At 39.3% G+C, this 20387-nt stretch overlaps 1 protein-coding gene across 1 annotated transcript in view; it reads left to right on the top strand.

Moving 5' to 3' along the window:
* Positions 1-17028: 17028 nt before the first annotated feature.
* Positions 17029-20387, top strand: part of LOC140937721 (E3 ubiquitin-protein ligase UBR4-like) — a 74520-nt gene continuing 71161 nt past the window's right edge. The window contains exons 1-5 of the mRNA XM_073387287.1: positions 17029-17139; positions 17593-17684; positions 18559-18659; positions 19458-19699; positions 20177-20377. Coding sequence (XP_073243388.1) covers positions 17042-17139; positions 17593-17684; positions 18559-18659; positions 19458-19699; positions 20177-20377 — 734 coding nt within the window. The 5' untranslated portion in view covers positions 17029-17041. The remainder of the gene's footprint in view (positions 17140-17592; positions 17685-18558; positions 18660-19457; positions 19700-20176; positions 20378-20387) is intronic.

Here is a 20387-nt window from a genome sequence, read left to right as displayed (position 1 = left end):
ATCATCAATTATATCATTCAGTATATACATGAAGGGGCAATGGGAAGCACAGCTTTTTTTTGAGTTCCCAATTATTTTATTGCCTGTGTACAGACGCCCCCTCCCCTCCATAAAAAATGGTCTCTCTCCCAGATTTGTTTTTGCGCGAGGGGGGGTCTGTACATCCCGCAGGCTAATTATATGATAAAGGATGCCATAATGATTTGAATTATTCTACTTTCGCTGATTAGAACAAATTTAGTAGCTTTGAATGTTTATAGAGTACGAGGCCTTGGCTAGAAATCTCCAGTAATAAGTTTATTATGACCAGGCTCTAAAGATCTCAGTTTTGTTTCTGTTGGCATTTCCAATGAACCAATTCTTGTATGGTTATTTCATTGTTTTATTTTCATGTTCTTAAGTCTCCTGTTTGTATTCGTCAGCTTTTATTAGCGCTTTAGAATATGCATACAATAAAATATTTATTTATCATCTATTATTATATTTATTATTTATCGCAAAAATAGTTTAACGAACCTTATCTACCTGTATGCAGCTACACGTACCTGATTAAAAGTGTCAAAGGTTAATAAAACAAAAATTAAAACAAAACAAGCCAATAAAAAACAAAATGAGACATAGCTGGGAAAGTTACCTAGTGGATATTTAGTAACAAAGTCCCTGGGGAAGGGGTTGGAAATTTGAAGTGTTCCGCATGCCAAATCAATCTTAATCCTGTTTTGGAACGTACAATCATGTGTTTTTACTGACCCTTTTCAGACCTGAATCATCGCAGATGAAACACGATAATGAAAATCTAGACCTGGTTCCAGAGAACACAAAACCGCACCCTAGATTGAATTCTTCAAACAATACTTATTAACAATATCGAACCTTTAATTTGACGCCATAGAAATCAAGACAGGGTCATCCGTTCTTGACAACAAAAACAAAAATAACCCTCCCCGTCCCCTCCCACCTCTTTTAATTCATCCCTAGATTTCTATTGATAGTTCTTATGAGAAAAATTTTGGAGTTCATAAGAGATCTGTATGTATGGCACATAAATCAGGCAGTGAGGGAATTTCTCACCTGGGAAACTGAAACGCTTACCAGAATATACGTTTCTCTTTTGGCGTACCTCGTAATTGGGACTAGATCTACATTGCTATTCAATTTCAGTTATAGTACAGTTGAGAAATGACCCAACAACGGCCGTGCGAAGGTAAAAAAAAGTGTGTTACGTCTCAACTTTAAATTCAACTTTCTTTCACTTTTTTTTCTGCGCATTAATAATATTGACAGTTGTTTTAAGAACACTGGTATTCATCGCAAAGAAAGAGTCTAAGGAGTTACATGAACCGTCAAAGGAGCTATGTAGCTTTCGGTTGGTTACTGTCTGTGAAATCTGAGTCCAAGATTTTTAAATATAGTAAGCTAAATGGACATTCAAGCTCAAGTTACTTAAAGTGAAGATGCTTCAGTTACAGCGTTTCAAATACCTTTCTTAAATAATCTTACGTAATACGAGATGTCGGAAAATGACAGTAGCCGGGTTAAAGTACAAAAAACGATTCTAGGCTTTGTCCAAACAATTTATTTGCGGTTTGAGGCATTTTAGCCTGTAAATAACAGCAAGCAGAGGATTAAAATTTTTGTCTATTAAAGGTATTGTGATGATGGAGGATATTTCTTTCTGCGAGAGAGGGAAATTTCGGCAACAACTTTTAATCCATGGACTCCAGTTGTTACATTTATTAAAGGGAACAAGAGAATACCGTGTAGCATGAAAATTTTGCGGGAGTTTTATTTTGCGGATTGGCGATTTTTTTGGTTTGCGGGAACAAATTTTTGCGGTTCGAGATGACTGAAACTTCTGGTGGGAACTAATTTTTGCGATTCTCTGTTCAAGTAGCAGAATATTTAAGTGGAAGAAACCTTAATATGGTATTTTCAACTTTTATTTTACGGTGTGTTAAGTCAAAGTTCACCCTACTTACATATTTAATGGAGAATAATACGGTAATCACTGTAATATCTTACCTGCATAAAGGGACTGAACAACAGCAAAACAAAACAAAAGCCTATCCCTACCATACACAAAAAGTCCATTAAAAGCAGTTTTTAATTTGACTAATAGGGAGTTTTTGCGGCGTTTTATTTTGCGGTTTTCTTTTTTTCTGCGGGACTGACTAATTTTTGCGGATCGAGGTCAATCCGCAAAATTCGCAAAAATTAGAACCCGCTAAATCTTCATGCTACACGGTACACCGAAAAGACATGCAAGTGGAGCTAGGCATGCTTAAAATTTTACCACAGTGATAAAATAAGAGGAAATTGTTAGTACGTGGAGAAGTGGTGTACATGCACAGACAGTCTGAGTTCGCTCGGTTCTAATTGTCGACGTTTGAGAAAAAAAAAAGAACAAGAACAAAAAAGCTAACAAGGGCCATCAATTTCATCTACAGTTTATGCGATGGGAAAGTGACCTCTAGGAAATCACTAATGACAGGGCAGGTTAACGTTAAAAAGCAACTTAAATTTTGAGTTTGTTCGCGTCGTTATCTGATCTTATTTGGCTTCTTCTGCAATAAACTAGAAACTAGAAACTCCCCTCTGCACCTTAAGCCGGTTCTAGCCAAAAACTATTACAAGCAAAGGAACTCGTGATTGTTGTGTTAAAGGATAATAAAATCACGGTATTTGAATATTTTAGCAGCCCAAACTGTCCACAACCATGTTAATCACACTAATCACACCATAATAGCTTGCCTTTGAAGGAATATGAACCCGAAATGAATGGCAACTTTTTATGCACACTGTCCGAGTGAAACTTGTGAACAACATTAATCTTGCCTTGTACAAAGACACAGAGCCGTCTTCTGTGCAATCAGATGGGCAAGTCGAACGATCTAGAGGGATTACTCTTGTTGATCTAAGATCGATTAGGGTCATAATAATAATTATAATATTAATAATGATTTATTATTTATAAGGCGCAAAATAGTATTTAAATATGATCTAATGTGCAAAAGGGGCAATGAATTGCGAAATGGAATATATCACGGGGGGCATGGCAAAATTATGTGTAATTTATGCGAGTGTGAAGATTCAAACAAGTACATGGATAGGCCTATGGCGAGAAAGTTGCTTTTTTTATTGACAGCAAAATCGTGAATCGCTTTGATTGACTTTACCAGTTTCTTTAAAAGCCAGCTGCAGATCAGAATCTTATTTCGCAGAATTACCCACTTGCGATAGAGAGAGATTCCGCACACGCTTGTTCAACAATCGAGGACTGTATACTTTCGTACAAATCTGACTTTATTCTTCACAATTCAACATTACACTTTCCGTTCTACGATCAATTTCAATCTAACTAAATTCTACAAAAATGCGGCGTATATCAGCTAAGGAAGTCCACACCCAGATGCGTAATTCCGGCGTGGTCACAATAGTCAAATGCGGTCTAAGTTCTTTCCTCACGTTTAACATCGATTCGTGGGCACTAATTTCAACTAATTTCCTGTTAAGCGTGGGTTTACTTGACAATCATGGTGCTAATCCTTATGTGCGGTTAAGCTAGTAATACCCGATTAAATACAACATTGATTAATTCTAATTATCTTATCCCACGATATTTCCTGTTACAATCTAAACATCTGTTTTAGCGGTGCGAGATAATGGCTTACTTTATCAACTACTGAAAATTTAATGAAATAAGAAGATACAATCATAAGCATTCTAACGTTTCACAACATCTTATCTTTGGAGGATTTTTATACGCATACAGTGTGATCCAGACCAGGATATCCAGTCGTACTAGCTTGGGCTAGCATAAATGTTCTGACCCTTGTCAAACGGTTTCACGACCAGAATGCTATCAAAAGTTATCAAAAGAGAATTCTAACTTTCTGCAAGGCAAAAATGTGAAACACCGGGGTGTGACTCAACATGTCAAATTTTTCAGCGAGTCAGTAATATAAAACTCTATATACAGCGATTTCACTCACGTGGTCAGCAGCTAACAACTACCACAGGATTGGTTCGGACCAGCAACATGGCCGCCGTTTCAGTTTCTAAGAACAACAATATGGCCGCCATGAAGTCTTGTGAAAACGTTCTATCTTTTGCGCTATTGCTTCTTCTGAAACTAGACTCGCCGACAGGCGACTTTAACTGAGTCCCCAAAAACTGTGCAGCCGCCCCCGCTCCTCAGAAAAAATCGCCCCTTCTCCGTTTTTGTCTGAAGGGAGAGGGCGACTGTTCACAGGCTACCGCCGACCATTGCGTGACAATGAAACATGAGCTCATTTGAACATTGTACCCTTTTGGAAGACTTTCGTAATTGCGGGCGACAAGAGGAGCCTGCAATCTTAATCTTCAGGTTTTTAGTACGCATGAGGCGCATGTATGTAGCCAGCATTCGGACTTCCACTAATGAATGCACAGAACGCAATTTGATCACGTGCGTCTCGACCTTCTGTCCCTCGTAATCTGATCACGCGTGTTTTGACCATCTGTCATGTGAAACGCAAAGCACAGCGACGGAGCAAAAGCGTTTGGACTTTCGACAGCCGTAGACAGCTGTTTCACCCTTTATGAGGCTACAGTGCGGCGCAACGAACAGAGAGGCTCTGCCGTAAAATTCCCGCACACGCTGAAACAGCTGTCTACGGCTACGACCCCGCTCTGTTTTTGGTTCTTTCGGTGTCGTGTTGATGTCTTGCAAAAGTAGTTTTCACGTAGTACGATCAGCTTTGCAGAATTCAGTGTGTCTAACAGACACTACCTGATAAAAACAATCACTGCAGGATAACACTTATTAACGACATATAGGCTAAAATCCAACATGGTCATTTAAGTGCGAAGGTGGTTTGAGCTGTCTTTGAGGTCTTGGACCAGGAGTCTCAGGAAAAGAAATGGGACAGGATCGCAGGGCTTGATCTGTGGTTGGCACACTGGTGCTGGGCAAAAAGAGGTAGAGGGGTACGCCAATGGGGGCATCAAGGGGAGTGTCGTCACACGTGGACAAAGGGAATTGCTCCTCGTCAGACGGCAAGGAGGTAAGTTCTGGCGGCACGGGGGAAGGTGACTCTGGAGGTACTGATGCTGGAGATATACCCTGCGTAGCATGGCGGTTATGGATGGACGCGCTGAATAATAAAGGCGGGCGAGGGCATCGAGGGTTTGTTATATCGAACACCTTGATTTAACGAATTTTGGGAAAACAATTAAGCAAAATGTTCGGTATGTCGAGGTATAGTCAATGATTAATTTCCAACGCCCAGTACTACCGGATCCGACTAAATTCCGTTATTTTATATTTGTATGCGAAGCTATTGTCTCAGTTAAGAGCTTTACGTAGCCACGACGGCACCAGAAGCACAAGAAGAGGAAAACAAAACTGCTTAAAACTATGGTACACACAAACTTTATCCTCGTTTGTCTGTTTCGCATTCATTTTTAGCTATCCGTTTAGGTCACAAGTTGACATTCATTCGTTATATCGAGGTATATTTTACGCTTGCGTTTCTGGATTGTGTTCCAGCGAAGATTTCGTTCAATCAAGATTCGTTATACCGAGGACTTCGTTATATAGAGGTTTGTTAAATCGAAGTTCCACTGTATAGCGATCACGCGCGCGAGACTTGTCCTTGTCCGAGAGGTAGACAATCTCGCCGACGTATAGTGAAGGCGGTTTTGGACCGTTGCTCATGTTTCCCAACCATGACGTTGTAATCAGACAACGGCAACTGTTCGTGGATGAACTGATTTCGTTGGGTCCACAACTCGCTAGATGATAGGCTAGGAAGGCGAAGACGGGAGTTAAGACGGGCAGTGGCGGTAGCGAGGACAGCGAGGCCAACTGCATTGACTGGTCTGCCACCGGGTTCTTGTCTGACCGTAACATTGCGTACGTCGCACAGCATGGGAAGCAGGGATTGGGGAACTCATATGCTCGTAGTGGATGACCTCGGAGTAGGCCTTTCCCGATTGCGCTCTCGAAATCTTTAAAAAGTGCTGGCAAAAATGGCTAAAAAGTGCTCAAAAAGCGCTCAAAATCGCAAAATAGTGCTCAAAAAGTGCTAAAAGTTGTGAACAGTTACCTCTAAGCTTTTCGTAAATATGTCAATTTTTACTGAAGTAATTAACAATCTATTTTGCGTAGTGTTATTCGACAGGTTGTTACGAAAGGTTGATAGAATATAGAACAACAATATTTTTAAAAAAGTAAAGCCGGCCACGAATTGTAAATAAATTCAGCAGTACTAGTGCAAAGCCTAGACATCAAATGATTTAGAAATTTGAGATGACACACGCATGATACATCAGCCAATCAGAAACTTCTGTTCTCACCCTCAGTAAGGATAAGTCCACGTGCCTTTCCATGACAACAGTCTTTTATTCTTGACAACATCATTAGTTATTCAAATTTATGACCTGGAACACGATTCTCGTTGCGAGCGACACACAGTTTTTGCTTTAAAATGTTTTAGAAGACATATGTTGCTCAAAATTTGCTCGAAATGTGAAATATTGCTCAAACGTTGCCCAAAGTGCGAAAAAGTGCTTAAGGGTGCTCAAAATGCAAAATAGTGCTCCAAACTCGAAAAAGTGCTCAAAAGGTGCTCAGCGCAATCGGGAAAGGCCTACCTCGGAGTATTGAATACGCACCTAGCACTTAGTAGGGCGAACAGAGATGTCGTTGGCGATAAGAAAGGGGGTGCCTGCGAGGACGTCTTCTTCTAAGTCATCGACAACGAGGGCGTTAAGAGGGAGTTGCTTATCAGCACGGGAAACGATGAGGAGAGCTTTACCAATGACAGCCAAAGGAGTCAGACCGTCGGCTTGCAAAGCTTGCTGGGAAGGTTCTTAGTGATTGGTGCGGCGATGGAACGGGCTAGAAAAGACTTTATTATGCTCGTCTCTGCACCGTGTTGAGAGTGAGCTGTATTGGGTAATGCCTGTAGAAGGTTTTGAAGTGAGGTGACTGTTTAGTGCTGACGCGACGTGAGACCAAGCGTGCTGAGGTACAAGATGAGTGCTAATCTTCGGCCGTGAAGAGAGGTGGCACGTAATCCATGTAGTCAGGGTCTTCGTCGTCAAGAGTAGACATAAGGCAAGACCAAGACAGGTAAGTACGATCCTCAGGAGGTAAATAATAGCAAGAGCTGAGAAAGTGTTGGTCGATCATTGCGACTAGCCTGTTCACAAAGTAGGCAGGACTTAATTATAGTCGCTTGGTAGGAACCCATAGCTGTGGAGACGACTTTTGCGAAGGGCGAGCCTGTGGCTGTCTGAACCTCGACGCAGTGGTGCGGAGGACTTTGGTGTCGGCGGTACTGTGAATTTCGTTAAGAAGGGAATCCAAAGCAAGAGAAATTTCGGGTTTCAGGGAAGCCAGAGTCTTCTTAGATCTTAATTCTGTGCCGTAGCGCTGTTTTGCGAGTGCTGGTTCGGAAGGTCAGTGTGTATGAGTTTTAACCATGTTAAAACGACCATATTTTCAAGGGTGGGGGTCAATTCTTCATCAGAAATAATGTTTGCACCATGCTGAGTTATGGGGCCGTTGGCGAAAAGTAAGTATCTTCAGTGAAGGACATTAAACGCTGAAATAAATCTCTGGGGCATCCGTCCTCTAGTTTGATTTCGGAGAAATCCAGGAAGGGTGCACCAGTAGACTGAAAGCCATAGTGAGCCTTTATCGTTTGCCAAACGGAGCTGATGAAAGATGAATTTTTCACAATCGAACTACGTGAAATAACGGGGCAAAAGTTGGCTATCTGGCCTAACATGAGTTCAAGGTGTAGGTCTTTCTGAAAGGCAGTACGTCGGCGAGTTGTAGCAACGTCGTTGCCATCGGGCTCGAGTCCTCTGTTGGGAGCAATGGATGACTTTTTCAGCGACGTAAAATTGTCAGCTAAAAACGGGGCAAAATTAGCGTCGAGAGAAAGGGAATATTGCACGGAATCTGTCTCCAAGCATCGAATTTAGTAACGGTTTCGTTCTTTGTGAGGGAGCACTGCTTTGGCGCTCTATTAGAATTGTTGGTTTGATAATAAGGAACAGTGAAGTGATACTTTCCTTTGAGCGGATGTGGCTTGTCAGGGTTCACTCAATCGACCACAGGATATATAGGTAGACTCGTCGTTGCTTGGATCAGCGAGATGGTTCTCAGGCTCTCGGAGACGTGGGTAAGGAACCGCTGCCACCACGCCAATAGGGAGTTTAAGAAACAACTACGGCGACGTTCGGCTACGAAAACGTCACTTAAAAAGTGAATTCGGGCTGTCTCAAACTTTATCGCGCTTATTCCATCTCGTTTAATTTGTCAAATGTTGGAAATTTTTTTTTGGAGTTGAGTTCTAAACGACTGTATCAAAGTTCAGGAAAAGAAAAAGAAAGTTGTTGCCTTGTGTTCCCGTCCTCGACAAAACGTGAAATTAGGCACTTTCACCTTGTAGTCGTGCAACGACGGCTAATAACCAGGGTGGATAAAGGTTGGGCGGTGAAACGAGCGCGTCCGAGCAAAAAGGTGTGATGCAGTGGACTGGGACTCTGTTTAGCAATGTCGCCTGTTTTCGACTTCGGCCAGGGCTTGTGGTTTGTCCTTTAGACACTGCAGTTGTCACTGAATTATGGCGGCTTGAGAATTGAGTTGTTTTCTTACACTTTTCTTCCTTGTTCCTTTGTGCTCGTACGCTGTCTCGAAGAGGCAAATGTTGCTAATTTTTTGCGGGAGGTTTAGTTGGAGTAAACAAACATCTCTTTCAAATGGTTTCTCTGGTTACTTCCATGACTCCACCACTGAATTATATTTTCGTTATATTACGCCAATGTCGATGTTATTCCAAAACAAAAACAACTAAATACTGTCTAAAACACGAAGGAAAATCTCATCCATGTCATCCATGGCAAAACTAAAGACAGCAGATGGTTTTTCATAACTAGATGCCCCCTTTTTATAAATGCGTACAGCTCGTGAAAGGTGTAATTATGCTAATTTCAATCACCATCATCCTTCGTTTTAATTTTGAAAAAAACATCTCGTACGTCTTTCTGTTTCTTCGGAATTTCAAAATTAGTTTTCTCTCAGTGTTTACTCTTTATTTTGTTTTGTTTTAGAGAGAGAAACAGAGAAAAAAACCCTACAATTAACCTCAATAAACTTCGTTAACATGCAGTTGCCGGATTTGCGACGCATTGCGCGAATCGCCATGGCGCCTTGCTCCCGAGAAGCAATGTTTGAAGTTAGGTAGTACAACGCCACTACATCAAAATATATCGAGCTAATTTTTTGTTATGTTATGTAAAATTCATCCCCCTTTAACATATGTAAAAATTACGGTTAAGAAGTGGTAGGGTTTTGAAAACGAAAAGGGGAAAGACGATTAAGTCATATTTAGCGGAAGGAGGAGGCATTCAACACTTTCAAATTGGACTCAAATTTTTGCATTACACGACCAACAAGTTTGACTTTTAGGCATACAAAAATTAACATATGAAACTGTTTATTAATATTGTTATGAAACAAATTTATCTATTTAATATTGTAGCCTGAAATTACCGAAAGAAAAAAAGGGTTTCCGGTTTGCAAAAAGGAAAATTTTACCGGCCTTCAAGCGTACCGGAAGCGCGGAAAGAGCGCTCGTGCCAGTCTAACTCCGCATCAAACATTGAATGAAGAGCGGAGCGCTCGTTTCACCGCCCAACCTTTATCCGCCCTGCTAATAACTGTTCAAAAAAGCGTGATCACGAGCAATTGTTTTGCTGATATAAACCTATCAGGCTTTTTTGCCGTTCTCGTTGCCGTCACCGTCGTCGTTGCTCAAGCTCACTATTGTTGAAGAGACAGGAACGTCACAATAAAGGAACTCTAACAGCTTTAATAACAACATATCGCTCGCACAACAAGATGTACGCGATACCAAATCGAATACACGAGGAGAAAACTGCGCGTGCATACAACTGTAACAAAATACCGCAGGCACTGCCTACTGGCGCTATAATTTATGGTCGACACGAAATCGCATTGTGCCACAAGATAAGAATATTTATACGTTTCAATATTCTGTCTTTTTGATTTTTTATCTTTCTTCAATCGATTAAAAAAGGAACTAGTTCGTTTGCAATTTGTAAATAGATCAAACGGGCGATAACAGATTAGATTTTACTGTAGTTTGAGTCAGAGTCAAAGTGCTGATGACACGAACGCAAATTGTTTTTTGTTCAACCGATTCATCTCGAAGCTCTTTAATTGACCTTCATAAAGTTAACAAAATAAATACTAATAAATACAAAACTAATATTTCGCGTATACATTTTCATATGCTCATAACAGACGATTAGATAAAAATTAGTCGAATTAAAAGCTACAATAAAAATGTAAGTCGATTAAATTCTATATGTTAAAAAATAATAGAATAAAATAAATTGAAATAAAAAACAGATAAAAACTAAAAACTTAAATATAAATGAATAAGTCAATAAAAAAGCTTTCTTAGAAAAGTGCGTTTTGAGAGCTCGCTTAAAAGATGTGAGGCTCTGAATGTTTCTGATCTCCGCCGGAAGGCTGTTCCACAGTTTAAAGTTAAAAAGCTACATATACTTAATATCCTTTACTTTACCTCCTCAGATTTACAGTGTGCGTTTAATTCAGAACACTTTCGGTAAAGTACGGGTTGTGTACATAAAAAGGTATTCAGCAGGGGGTTAAAACGAGCTGTGAACTTTCAAAGTGTATAGAAAATCGCTAATGCTAATATAATGATCAAACGTGCTTGTTGAATTAGCGGAGACTCAGAAATTAGGAGCTTGAGCATAACACTCGACCACGCACAGTTTAATGATACAGATACAAACAAAAGCAAAAACTCTGGGCCACATTGAGAACAACTGTAACTGGGTCAAGGGTCAAAGTCATCAAACTTTGTACCAGTAAGTATTGAAGTATTGAGTTCTGGAGTTCCTCAGGGCCTGGGTTTGGGCCCTGTCCTCTTCTTCCTATTATTTAATTGATGCCCTGTCCTTAACCTGGAAGAATAGAAATGGCCTTTTTGCTGATGATGCTACTTTCTATGCTAGCGCAGCTTCAACTCTGACTGATTTTAAGGTACAACTTCAGCGGGATCCTTTCTAATACGGCGACATGGACGAAAGATCATGGCAGGGCGGCATATCCGCAAAAGACTGACATGATAATTGGTACTCTACAAAAGCTTTTCCGCCGCGAAGAATGTCCCCTTTTGCTGTGTTTGGATGATAGACAGCTGAGGCAAACTCAAGGGGAACGTCTCTTGGGACTGGATATCAACCCCTCCCTATCTTGGTCATCCCAAGTAGCTAATCTGTTAAAGTTAACTGTTACAGCAAGTTCCTGTTCTGGCTCGCATAAAAAAATAATTACCAGTTAAATATCACATCATTTTATTTAAAGTTAGTATTAAACCTATTCTTAAGTACTGTGTCTCCGTTTCGGGAAGTTGTAATGTAGAATAATTTGGATGAGATTTTTTAATGTTCAAAAAAGAAGATGCGCGCGTATTATACAGTGGAACCCCGTTAATGCGACCACCGTTAGGCCATAAAATCCTGGCCGTAATAATGAGGTGGTCGCATTAACGGGGTCCTCAAAATAACAAAATGACTCAATGGTTTTTACGTTTGGTTTGATAGAATATGCATGGCCGTAATAACGAGGTGGTCTTATATAAACGGGGTGGTTGTAAGGCGGGGTTCCACTGTACTAGATGCTCGGTTTCAGGCTAAATAACCTTGCAGCTATTTCTGGAACTTGGGTGGCTACCCATCAATCAAACCTGTATTGAAAGACTAAAGACTACTTCTTTTAGCTTCTTTTACTGGATGGACGTGCACCGGATTACCTCTCTGAGAAACTGTTATCTTTGAAAGTCTCATGATACAATAAGGGTCTAGGTTGCCTCATTGCCTTCCTATTCCACGTACCATATGAAGCGAATGTTCTTTTACAATGCAGTTAAACTGTGAAATAATGTCAGCGACAAAGATTTAGTCTGCTCTTCTGATGTAAAGAAGTTCAAAAGAAATTACTTTGATTCAGTCCAGTGCGTAAATTCACGCCTGACAGTTTTAAAATTGACAGAATCTTTTAGCTTTTTAAATGACTTAATATTTCAACAATTTATCTAAAAGTACTTATTTAAGTTTTTATTCACGTGTAAATTCGAGTAAAGTGTCGCCTGAGAGTTATAGAATTGACAGAACACTTTTTAGCTTTCTTAAGCTTGATACTTGAATTATTTATTACCTTTATAGTTTTTAGTTTTTAAGGATTTTAGGATTTTAGTAGTTTCATAGGGCCATAAGGGAGACTAAAGTGCGATATGTAATTATGCACACTATTGAAGTAAAGTGTTTATCTTGTATCTTATCTTATCTTATCTTATCTATACTTTTATGAAACTTTAGTCATTGCTCTGCTTATTGTTGTGATGCAATTTTAATATTTTTTGAGATTAAAATTGCGAAATAATTAATATTGAAAATGGCTTTGCGGCACCATACTGAAACAAATAAAAGCTTTTTCGAACTTTTAGTATTAAAAAAATTTGTCTGCTGTCGTTAAGACTAAGTCTGTTTTAATTAAAATTTACCGACTCTTGCCGCTTTTCTTTTATTCGATCTTCTTGTTTGTCATTTTTAATCTCAAACAGTGCAAAAACTATGTTTTTTTCTTCTCTTATGGATTGTCATTAAAAGCCTTAAACATTTATAACGCAACAATCTGTTTGCTCTCAGGGTTCAGCCTTTTCCATCGCACTAACGGATAACCGCCAACAAGAACTGAACTCAGGCTAGCTTTTATTGACTGACCAGAATAAGCATGTCTTGCTACGGACCGCTAGTCAACGTTTCCTCAAGTGGCTTAAGTCAGAAACATGAGACTATGGTTCATTGGCTGTTAGCCGCCATCTCATTGACTGTCTCACCTTTTACCATAACTTTGAACGCGCTAGTAATCATAGCTGTGACTCAAAGGAAAGAGCTACAAAAACACTCCAACATTCTTTTATCAAGCATCGCGCTGGCAGATTTTCTAACAGGCATTGCATCTGTACCCGCCGTCACTACTTCCTTGGTAACGGTCCACGAAGCCTCCCTTAAGCTTGTATGTACGATAAACAGAGTAGCTTTAAGCTTAGAGGATTTCTTACGCTTCTGTTCCCTGTGCCATCTGACCATGGTTGCATGGGAAAGGTTCGTAGCCATACGGAGATCCATGGACTACAAGGTAATTATGACAAAACCGTTTCTTACCAAAATTGCAATCTTCGCTTGGTTGTTGGCGACTTTTACATGGCTGCCTTTGTTCATTATGTTATCGACAAGCGTGGAAGTTGACCTAGTTCGCACCGGAATCCTGATTATAAATGTCTGTGGATTCATACTCGTTGTCTTCATTCTATATTTCTATGCCATGGTTTACCACGAAGTACGAAAACGTCGCACGAGCGATATAAGATTAATTACTGCTCGACTTCAGGCAAAACGAGAATCTAACGTTGCCAAAACGACTGGTTTAATAACAGCTGCCCTTCTTTTGACAATTGCCTTAGGCAATATTCTCCCGAAAGTAATATTACTACAATTTCCAGCCTTGCATCTTCGTTTCGTTTTCCATATCTCACGGACACTAGTTCGGCTAAACTCGGTCTTAAATCCTATCCTTTACTGCTATAGAGACCGCCGTTTTAGGAAGGCAATTAAGGAGCTTTTGACAATAAGAAAAACGCAAGAAACCCAAGAAAAAGATGATGGTGTGCGATTTTGTCAACGAACAAAGTCAGCTTGGTTGGTCAGTAATTGTCCAACAACGGTAGATTCAAATATTCCAACAAGCCTGGCAAGATCAAATTCATGTGATTTGCCAGTGTAAAGACAGATATGTTCGAACCAGGGTGTGCCCGAACAACGACCGCAGTAACCCTCATCGGCTGTATCGAGCTAACAACTGAAGAAATTTCATACGGAAAGAGACCTGCTGTATCGATAGAACAAAAACCCTTAGAAAAACACTAGGAGCCTTTATTTATGCATATTGTAAGGTTACAGAAAAAAGTCCCAGTCGTTTCCAAGTTAAAAGACGGCTTATTGGTACCATGTCTGCTATCGGTCTGGAACTGTCCCCGCGACACTCATCGAACCGCATATTAACAGGACTAGACTGTCATAAATGATTTAAACTGGCTGCGGTAAAAGACGTTCAGAGAATTGTTCAATGTTCAATTAATAAACTATTATCGGATAATTTAATAATAATAATAATAATATTAATAATAATAATAACTAGGGTTTCTAAAAGATAGTAATGCTGCGGCACATTCTGTTGATACTGGCATTAGTTAGGCAGTGGGACTTAAAAGAATCGAAAATGACATTGAATGTCCTATTTACATGTTGGAAAGTACTAGAATAATTACTATCAGTCTATATAAAGAACTCGTGGGAACGTTGTTTAAAAAATGATCAAGTGGTTATCAACTCTGGTTTTCCCACAGTAAATTGTAGGAAATGATAGAAATTCAGATTGTTTATCCATATATTTAATATAGGGTGTTCTATCTTTTCTCTGGAAACATGATACTTTTCTTGCTGTTTATTGCACTTTATTAAGTAACAGCTATTTAGCTATATATTTATAGAAAAAAACAACACAAAAAAACAGGAAAAAAAAGAAAGAAGGAAAAAAGAGTTCGGTAGGCCTTGAACCCGGCACCATCGGCTCGACGCGTCTACACCTCACCACTACACCACAGAGACGGATTACGTAGTCTTGGGAAAAGTCTCTAATTTAATTCCTTTTCCGTGAAACTTCCGCCGGCAAGATGATCGCCAGCTGCATTAATCCAGCTATTAACAGCAAAAAAACAATGTAAATGCATATTCCATGGCAATAAATGAATGAAAGAACATAATTATGCTTTTCAAAACGCCGATACACGTCCTCGTCTGCAACGTAGCCCACAAAACATATGTTTTGTTATCTCGATTTCCGCTGTTATTTTGAAGCGAATGGTCAAAATCACATCCATTTTCGGCTCATACAGTTTCTTAAGAATAGCATGGCATGACATTTTCTCACTTTCACATCACCTTCTAGCAAGCTGGAATTTGTATATCCCCCGTGTTGCGGAGTCGAAGAGCAAATACTCATCTTCTCGTCAGGTTTAACAGCTGGACGAGTCAAATGCTCTTGAATTGAAATCCAATCCCCAAGTTAACCATCGTACTTACCTGAAAGACTCCTACGTGTCTTAAATTTGATAAGACCTCTAACCGTGCTGTAGAAAATTTGCTACAAAGAAAACTCTGAGTCTGGGCAGCGAACGATGCGAACTTCCCTGTGTTTTCATTTGACTTGTTCGTGGCGCAATGCACTCTGGTTAAATGCAATGCATTGTGGTAAAAAGTGTGGTTAAATGCAATGCATTGTGGTAAAAAGTGATGAATTCGAGAATTCGTCGCCCCTTATATATTTCCCTTAAATCCTGATTATGTTGCTGCTCGCTCCCTACGGTCGCTCTGCAGCAATAATAATAGTAATAAGATCCTCATTTCCTTTTCAAAAAACCGAATTACAATGATAAAATATTCAAATATCGGTAATAATTATAAATTCTAAACATAAAATCAATAAATAAAGGCTGTATATTGGTGATGATAGAATAGAATGAAATAAGAATGATTAAAAAAACTCGCCTCGTCAACGAGGAAAAAAGTTCATAAAATGATGTAAAAAACACTTGATATTCAGAGAGAAATCACTAGTTCTAGCGGATGCTCCCTCTATACATTTTCCATGTCAATGTCCAAATTGAAGGAGGAAGTTAAGAATGATGTATGGACGTGTATCAGTATTGTAAAATTTCGTTGTCCCAGGTAAAGAGGCACAATCTGTGCTTATCTCTCCACTTATTTTTCATTTATCAGGCCAATGAATTAAACTAGTAAACGCCAAAAAACGTAAGAAATAAAATCCAAATAAAATATTTCAGTAATTGAGTTAAAATTGCCATATTCTTACAAACTGTTCTGTGTACCGCGCTGATCAGGAAAAACGTAACAACATCAACAACTTAAGTCGTTACAACACAAGCTCGAAATATGATGATCATCAATATTGTCCCGTAACCTTCAAAATATAGGAACTTGTATAGACTCGTGTTTTTGTAACCTACGAAACCCTTGCAAATGGTTTAGACGAGTGCGTGGGCCGGCTGCAACGCAGGCTACGAAACCCACGAATATGAAAGGATTGAAATAAAAATCGGCTAACTATTCTTTAGTTGTGTGTATAGCTTTTTCATGTGAGACCCCGTCAGAAAAAACTGTAATAAGGCTGGAAAGAACGCCTTAAAATCAGTAAAGTTGCCAAGTTTGAAAATAATCTGTTGAAAACTAACGCAGATATACGGCAACTTGGCAAATTCGGGAAATGTTTCAAACGTTTCTATTTTGGGGGGCAGCAAGTTAGATCCCCCCCCCCCCCCCCCCCCCCGCCCCACCTCCGGCCTCCCTACCATACAAACGTCTGTACAGTTTCGCGACTTTGTGGTTCTATGGTATGCTCGCTTTGGACGCTTGACCTTTAAACTTTGTAAATTTACAGATTTTAAGGCTTTCTCTCAAGCAGTTTCTGTGGATATTCGCGTAATGGTTTTTAGCAAAACTTGAAAAAAAAAACCGCGGGATGGTCCATTTATGGCCATTTTATATCCTTTATTGGAACCGGCTTGTTGTCTCTATATAATCCTTATCGCCGGAAAGAAGAAACACGCAACTAAAGCGGGGTTAGCCGATTTTATTAGAATCCTTTAATAACCATAGGATACAAAAAAACAATTTATTTTTCTCCATACAAGTCCTCACATTTTTTATGTTACGCGACAATCCTGTCGATACTTACTTTTTTTCGAGCTTGCGTTACCTGTGTCAGAACCACGCCCAATAGCTCGATGCCAACTGTGGACTGGTGACTAGTTGCTTTCAAGGCATTGTGGGAGCCATAACAGCCAAAATGGCTGGCTTGCAGGAAGGTGTTGAACACCTTTTAGCAATAATTTCGTCGTTTTCTAAGTTACATGTTCCTCCGCTATGTTCAGTCATAGCTAGAAGGTAAGAAGATTACTTATTACTGGTTCAGTTCTCGTTGTATGTGTACGCGTACATGATGATGTTCGCAAGACTGTTTAAAGTTAGTGTGATAGCGAAAGTCTTTGGACTAATGTCATGGGATCAGCTGAGTAAAGCAGTTTCATGTCATGTCAAGCTGAAACTTTTGTTGGTGATTCAGAAATCATGAGAGTATTTCGAAACTGAGCATACTGTTTTAATTGACATCTGCTACTCGATTTTTGCTATTTATTTATAGTCATTAAGCTTATCATTTGCGTTTAAAAACCAGTGAATTTTATAGCTGCCTGCAGGAAAAAACTTTGTCTTTTTTTGTTGTTTGATAATCGCCCCAACCCAATGCCAGATGTCCTTTCCCAACATCCGGTTCTGCAAATGTTAGCAGGTTACCAATGACAGATACAATTTCTAATAACTTTACTGTCTTTTCTTTAGTGAAAATGAAATACTTGAAGGACAGGAACGTGAAGGGATTTATTCATTTGTGGCGTTGTCTGCGCATTACATTGGATTAAATGTTACTCAGTGTAAGTAAAGTATTATGGTAGTGTAATGTTCATGTATGAAGATATTCTTACTCTCTTGCTCCATTGCAAGCTTATTGTGTACATGCATCCTTTTACCTCAACAGATAATCAGTATAGTTTATTAGGGAATTATTGGATGAGGCTAAGTAAGATGTGAAGAATTATGCAGATCGAGGAGGCCGGTCTTATCTAAAGGCTCCTCGATCTCTTCAAAAGCCCAATCCAATACCTATGTTATTATTCATCCCAATTAACAGAGTAACAAGAGAGCTGTCACTAAGTACCGTAACCTGTAACACCTGTTAGAGCTGAGCTCACTTGATGTTCGGTTGATGAAAGTGGAAATCTAGAGGTGGCACTGTAAATTTTTGAGAGATGTTACGGGTGAATCTTCATTTGCTACGGCTGCTTCAAAACATAATGACATCCCTGAACAACATAAGTGTGAAGCTAGTTACGGCAGGCCTGTAACAGTCCCCTTTGCCTATTAGAGATAGACCACAGTACTGTATATCCGGGGTTTTCACTTAGTTGTAGGAGAACGATGTAACTTTACAGGAAAATATTGTGAAAGAGGCTCCATGTTTGTATAGAAAATAGTCATAGGCTACCACATGTTAGCCAGAGAATTCTGTGTAGTAAATGGAGAATTGTCCCAGCTCTGATGCCTAATGAACACCCTGATATCCCTCTACTTTTCAAACAGTACTAGTGTGGATTCTTTTAACCCCTTTGAATTGATAAGAAAAGATAAAGGAGATAAGGCTGAAAGCCCAACGCAACCTCCTGTACAGTAAACCAGTGCTCTTCTTGCTGTGCTTACCAGTTCAAGGTTTTGTATGTTACTCACTGTTTACATGTGTTCATTTTACAGGTGGTGCTAGTTTGCAAATAATAGTGAAAGCATGCAAAGTGCTCCTTAAGTTTGTTCTGTTGGAGCTGGAAAATAAAAAGGAATTGCGACAACCTTCAAAGGTACATGTACTGTCCTTATAATTACATGTATTGCACCCTTTGAGTGTGGACAACATTTGATCCTGGACTATAATAGGGAGCTTAAGCAACAGCGTTTTTGAGTGACGGACGTCAACCGGAAGTGGACTTTTTGCAGCATTGGGCTGTGGTTTGGTTGAAACTCTCGGGTAAATCGTCTTTATAGGAGAAAAGAAACTCAGCAATACAAATTTGGTAGTGTCCGGGCTTAAGCTCCCTAATGTTATTATTTAACTCTACATGCACTTAGAAAATCATGGAAAATTAAAGTTACCTTTGGTAGATTAGTCACTGCTGATGTCAAAGCAAGGACGATAAAAAAATATGGACATGAGTAAACAGCACAAACGGCACACATTTTGGTGAAAACCAAAGTTTTGAAAAATTTCAAGTGACAGCATAACCTAAGGCAACGTGCGACGAAAGTAGTGTCCAATAGCCCGGGGCTAGTGAATTTTGCTATCAGGCTAGTGAATTCTGTTCTTCACTTGCCCGACTGGCAAGTAGTTTGAGGAATTCAACTTACAGAAGAACTGTTAAATCATTTCTGATCTCCCAAAAATTTTTGGGGCTTGATGAAATGACGCTAGTAAATGTTAGCTTCAGCTTGCCAGAATGGCAAGCTGTAAAAATGACTTTCTTTGCACCCTGCTAAAGGTTATAGAAAACTTGAAATGGTTATGGAAAAGTCATGGAAAGTCTTGGAATTTCAAAAGCTCAAAAGAGTATGAACCCTGAACATACTGACAACAAAATTTAATTATTGTTACTTTTCCACAGAAGCAGTTAATATCCATCATTGAAGGGCTTTGTAAAGGACATGGCTGTTTGAACAGAACTGAGATAATCACATTAACAGCAATCCTAAAATCAGCCAATGGCTTCAAGGAAACAGCCAGCTCATCTGAAAAACAGACAAGTGTTTCACTCATCCAAGGAGATGACTTCTTCCAACGTTTGCAGACAGCATTTACCGAGAATGGGGAAGATACTAGTACAAGTTTTACAAAGGACAAAAGCAGGTGCTCTTGCAAAGTATTGTACTGTATTGTAGTGGTTACTTTAGTCAAGGCTGTGCACTAGCAGCTCCAACTGGCCCCTGCAGGTGCCCAACTTTTGCTCCCACATGATTATGTTTATTATTATTAAATTTTTCAGAGAAACAGTGATTTTGTTAAAATTATTTAACTTCTGTTGATTAATAAATTATTCACGAATTAGGGTTAGGAGAATCAACCCAGGTCAAATCAAAATTAACCTGAAATAAAAATTTCATTTGACCTGTACCATATACATGTAAGTGTGTGATTCAATTGTCCTTTCTCTTTCTTGATGATAACGATAAAAAATGAGAATAAAACAAGGCAAACTGAAATAAAAGTACTGGCTTAGGACTTTGATTATACATTAATGTTGAAGGTTTAATAAATTTTGGTTTAAGCTTATTTTAGTTGAATTTCAGATTATATATTCTGAACTAGGATTTGTTAATATCGTAGGGCTGAAAATGAAAAGAGTTTAGCACCAGGTTCTAGTAGCACAGATATCAAGAGCTTCTTTTCCAACTGCAATGTAGCCTCAGTGCGACAGTTAGGAGGTGGCAGGGTATTATTAGATCTGTGCATTTCCCTGCCTGAATTCTCAAAGATTGCATTTAATCCTGTGGGATCTTCCTCTACGATGAATCTTACATCCTCCAGGTAGGTTCTT

This window comes from Porites lutea, chromosome 5 (genome assembly GCF_958299795.1).
Source record: "Porites lutea chromosome 5, jaPorLute2.1, whole genome shotgun sequence".
Classification (NCBI taxonomy): Eukaryota; Metazoa; Cnidaria; class Anthozoa; order Scleractinia; family Poritidae; genus Porites; species Porites lutea.
Note: the sequence above shows the minus strand (reverse complement) of the source record. Positions and strands in the feature narration are given on the sequence as shown.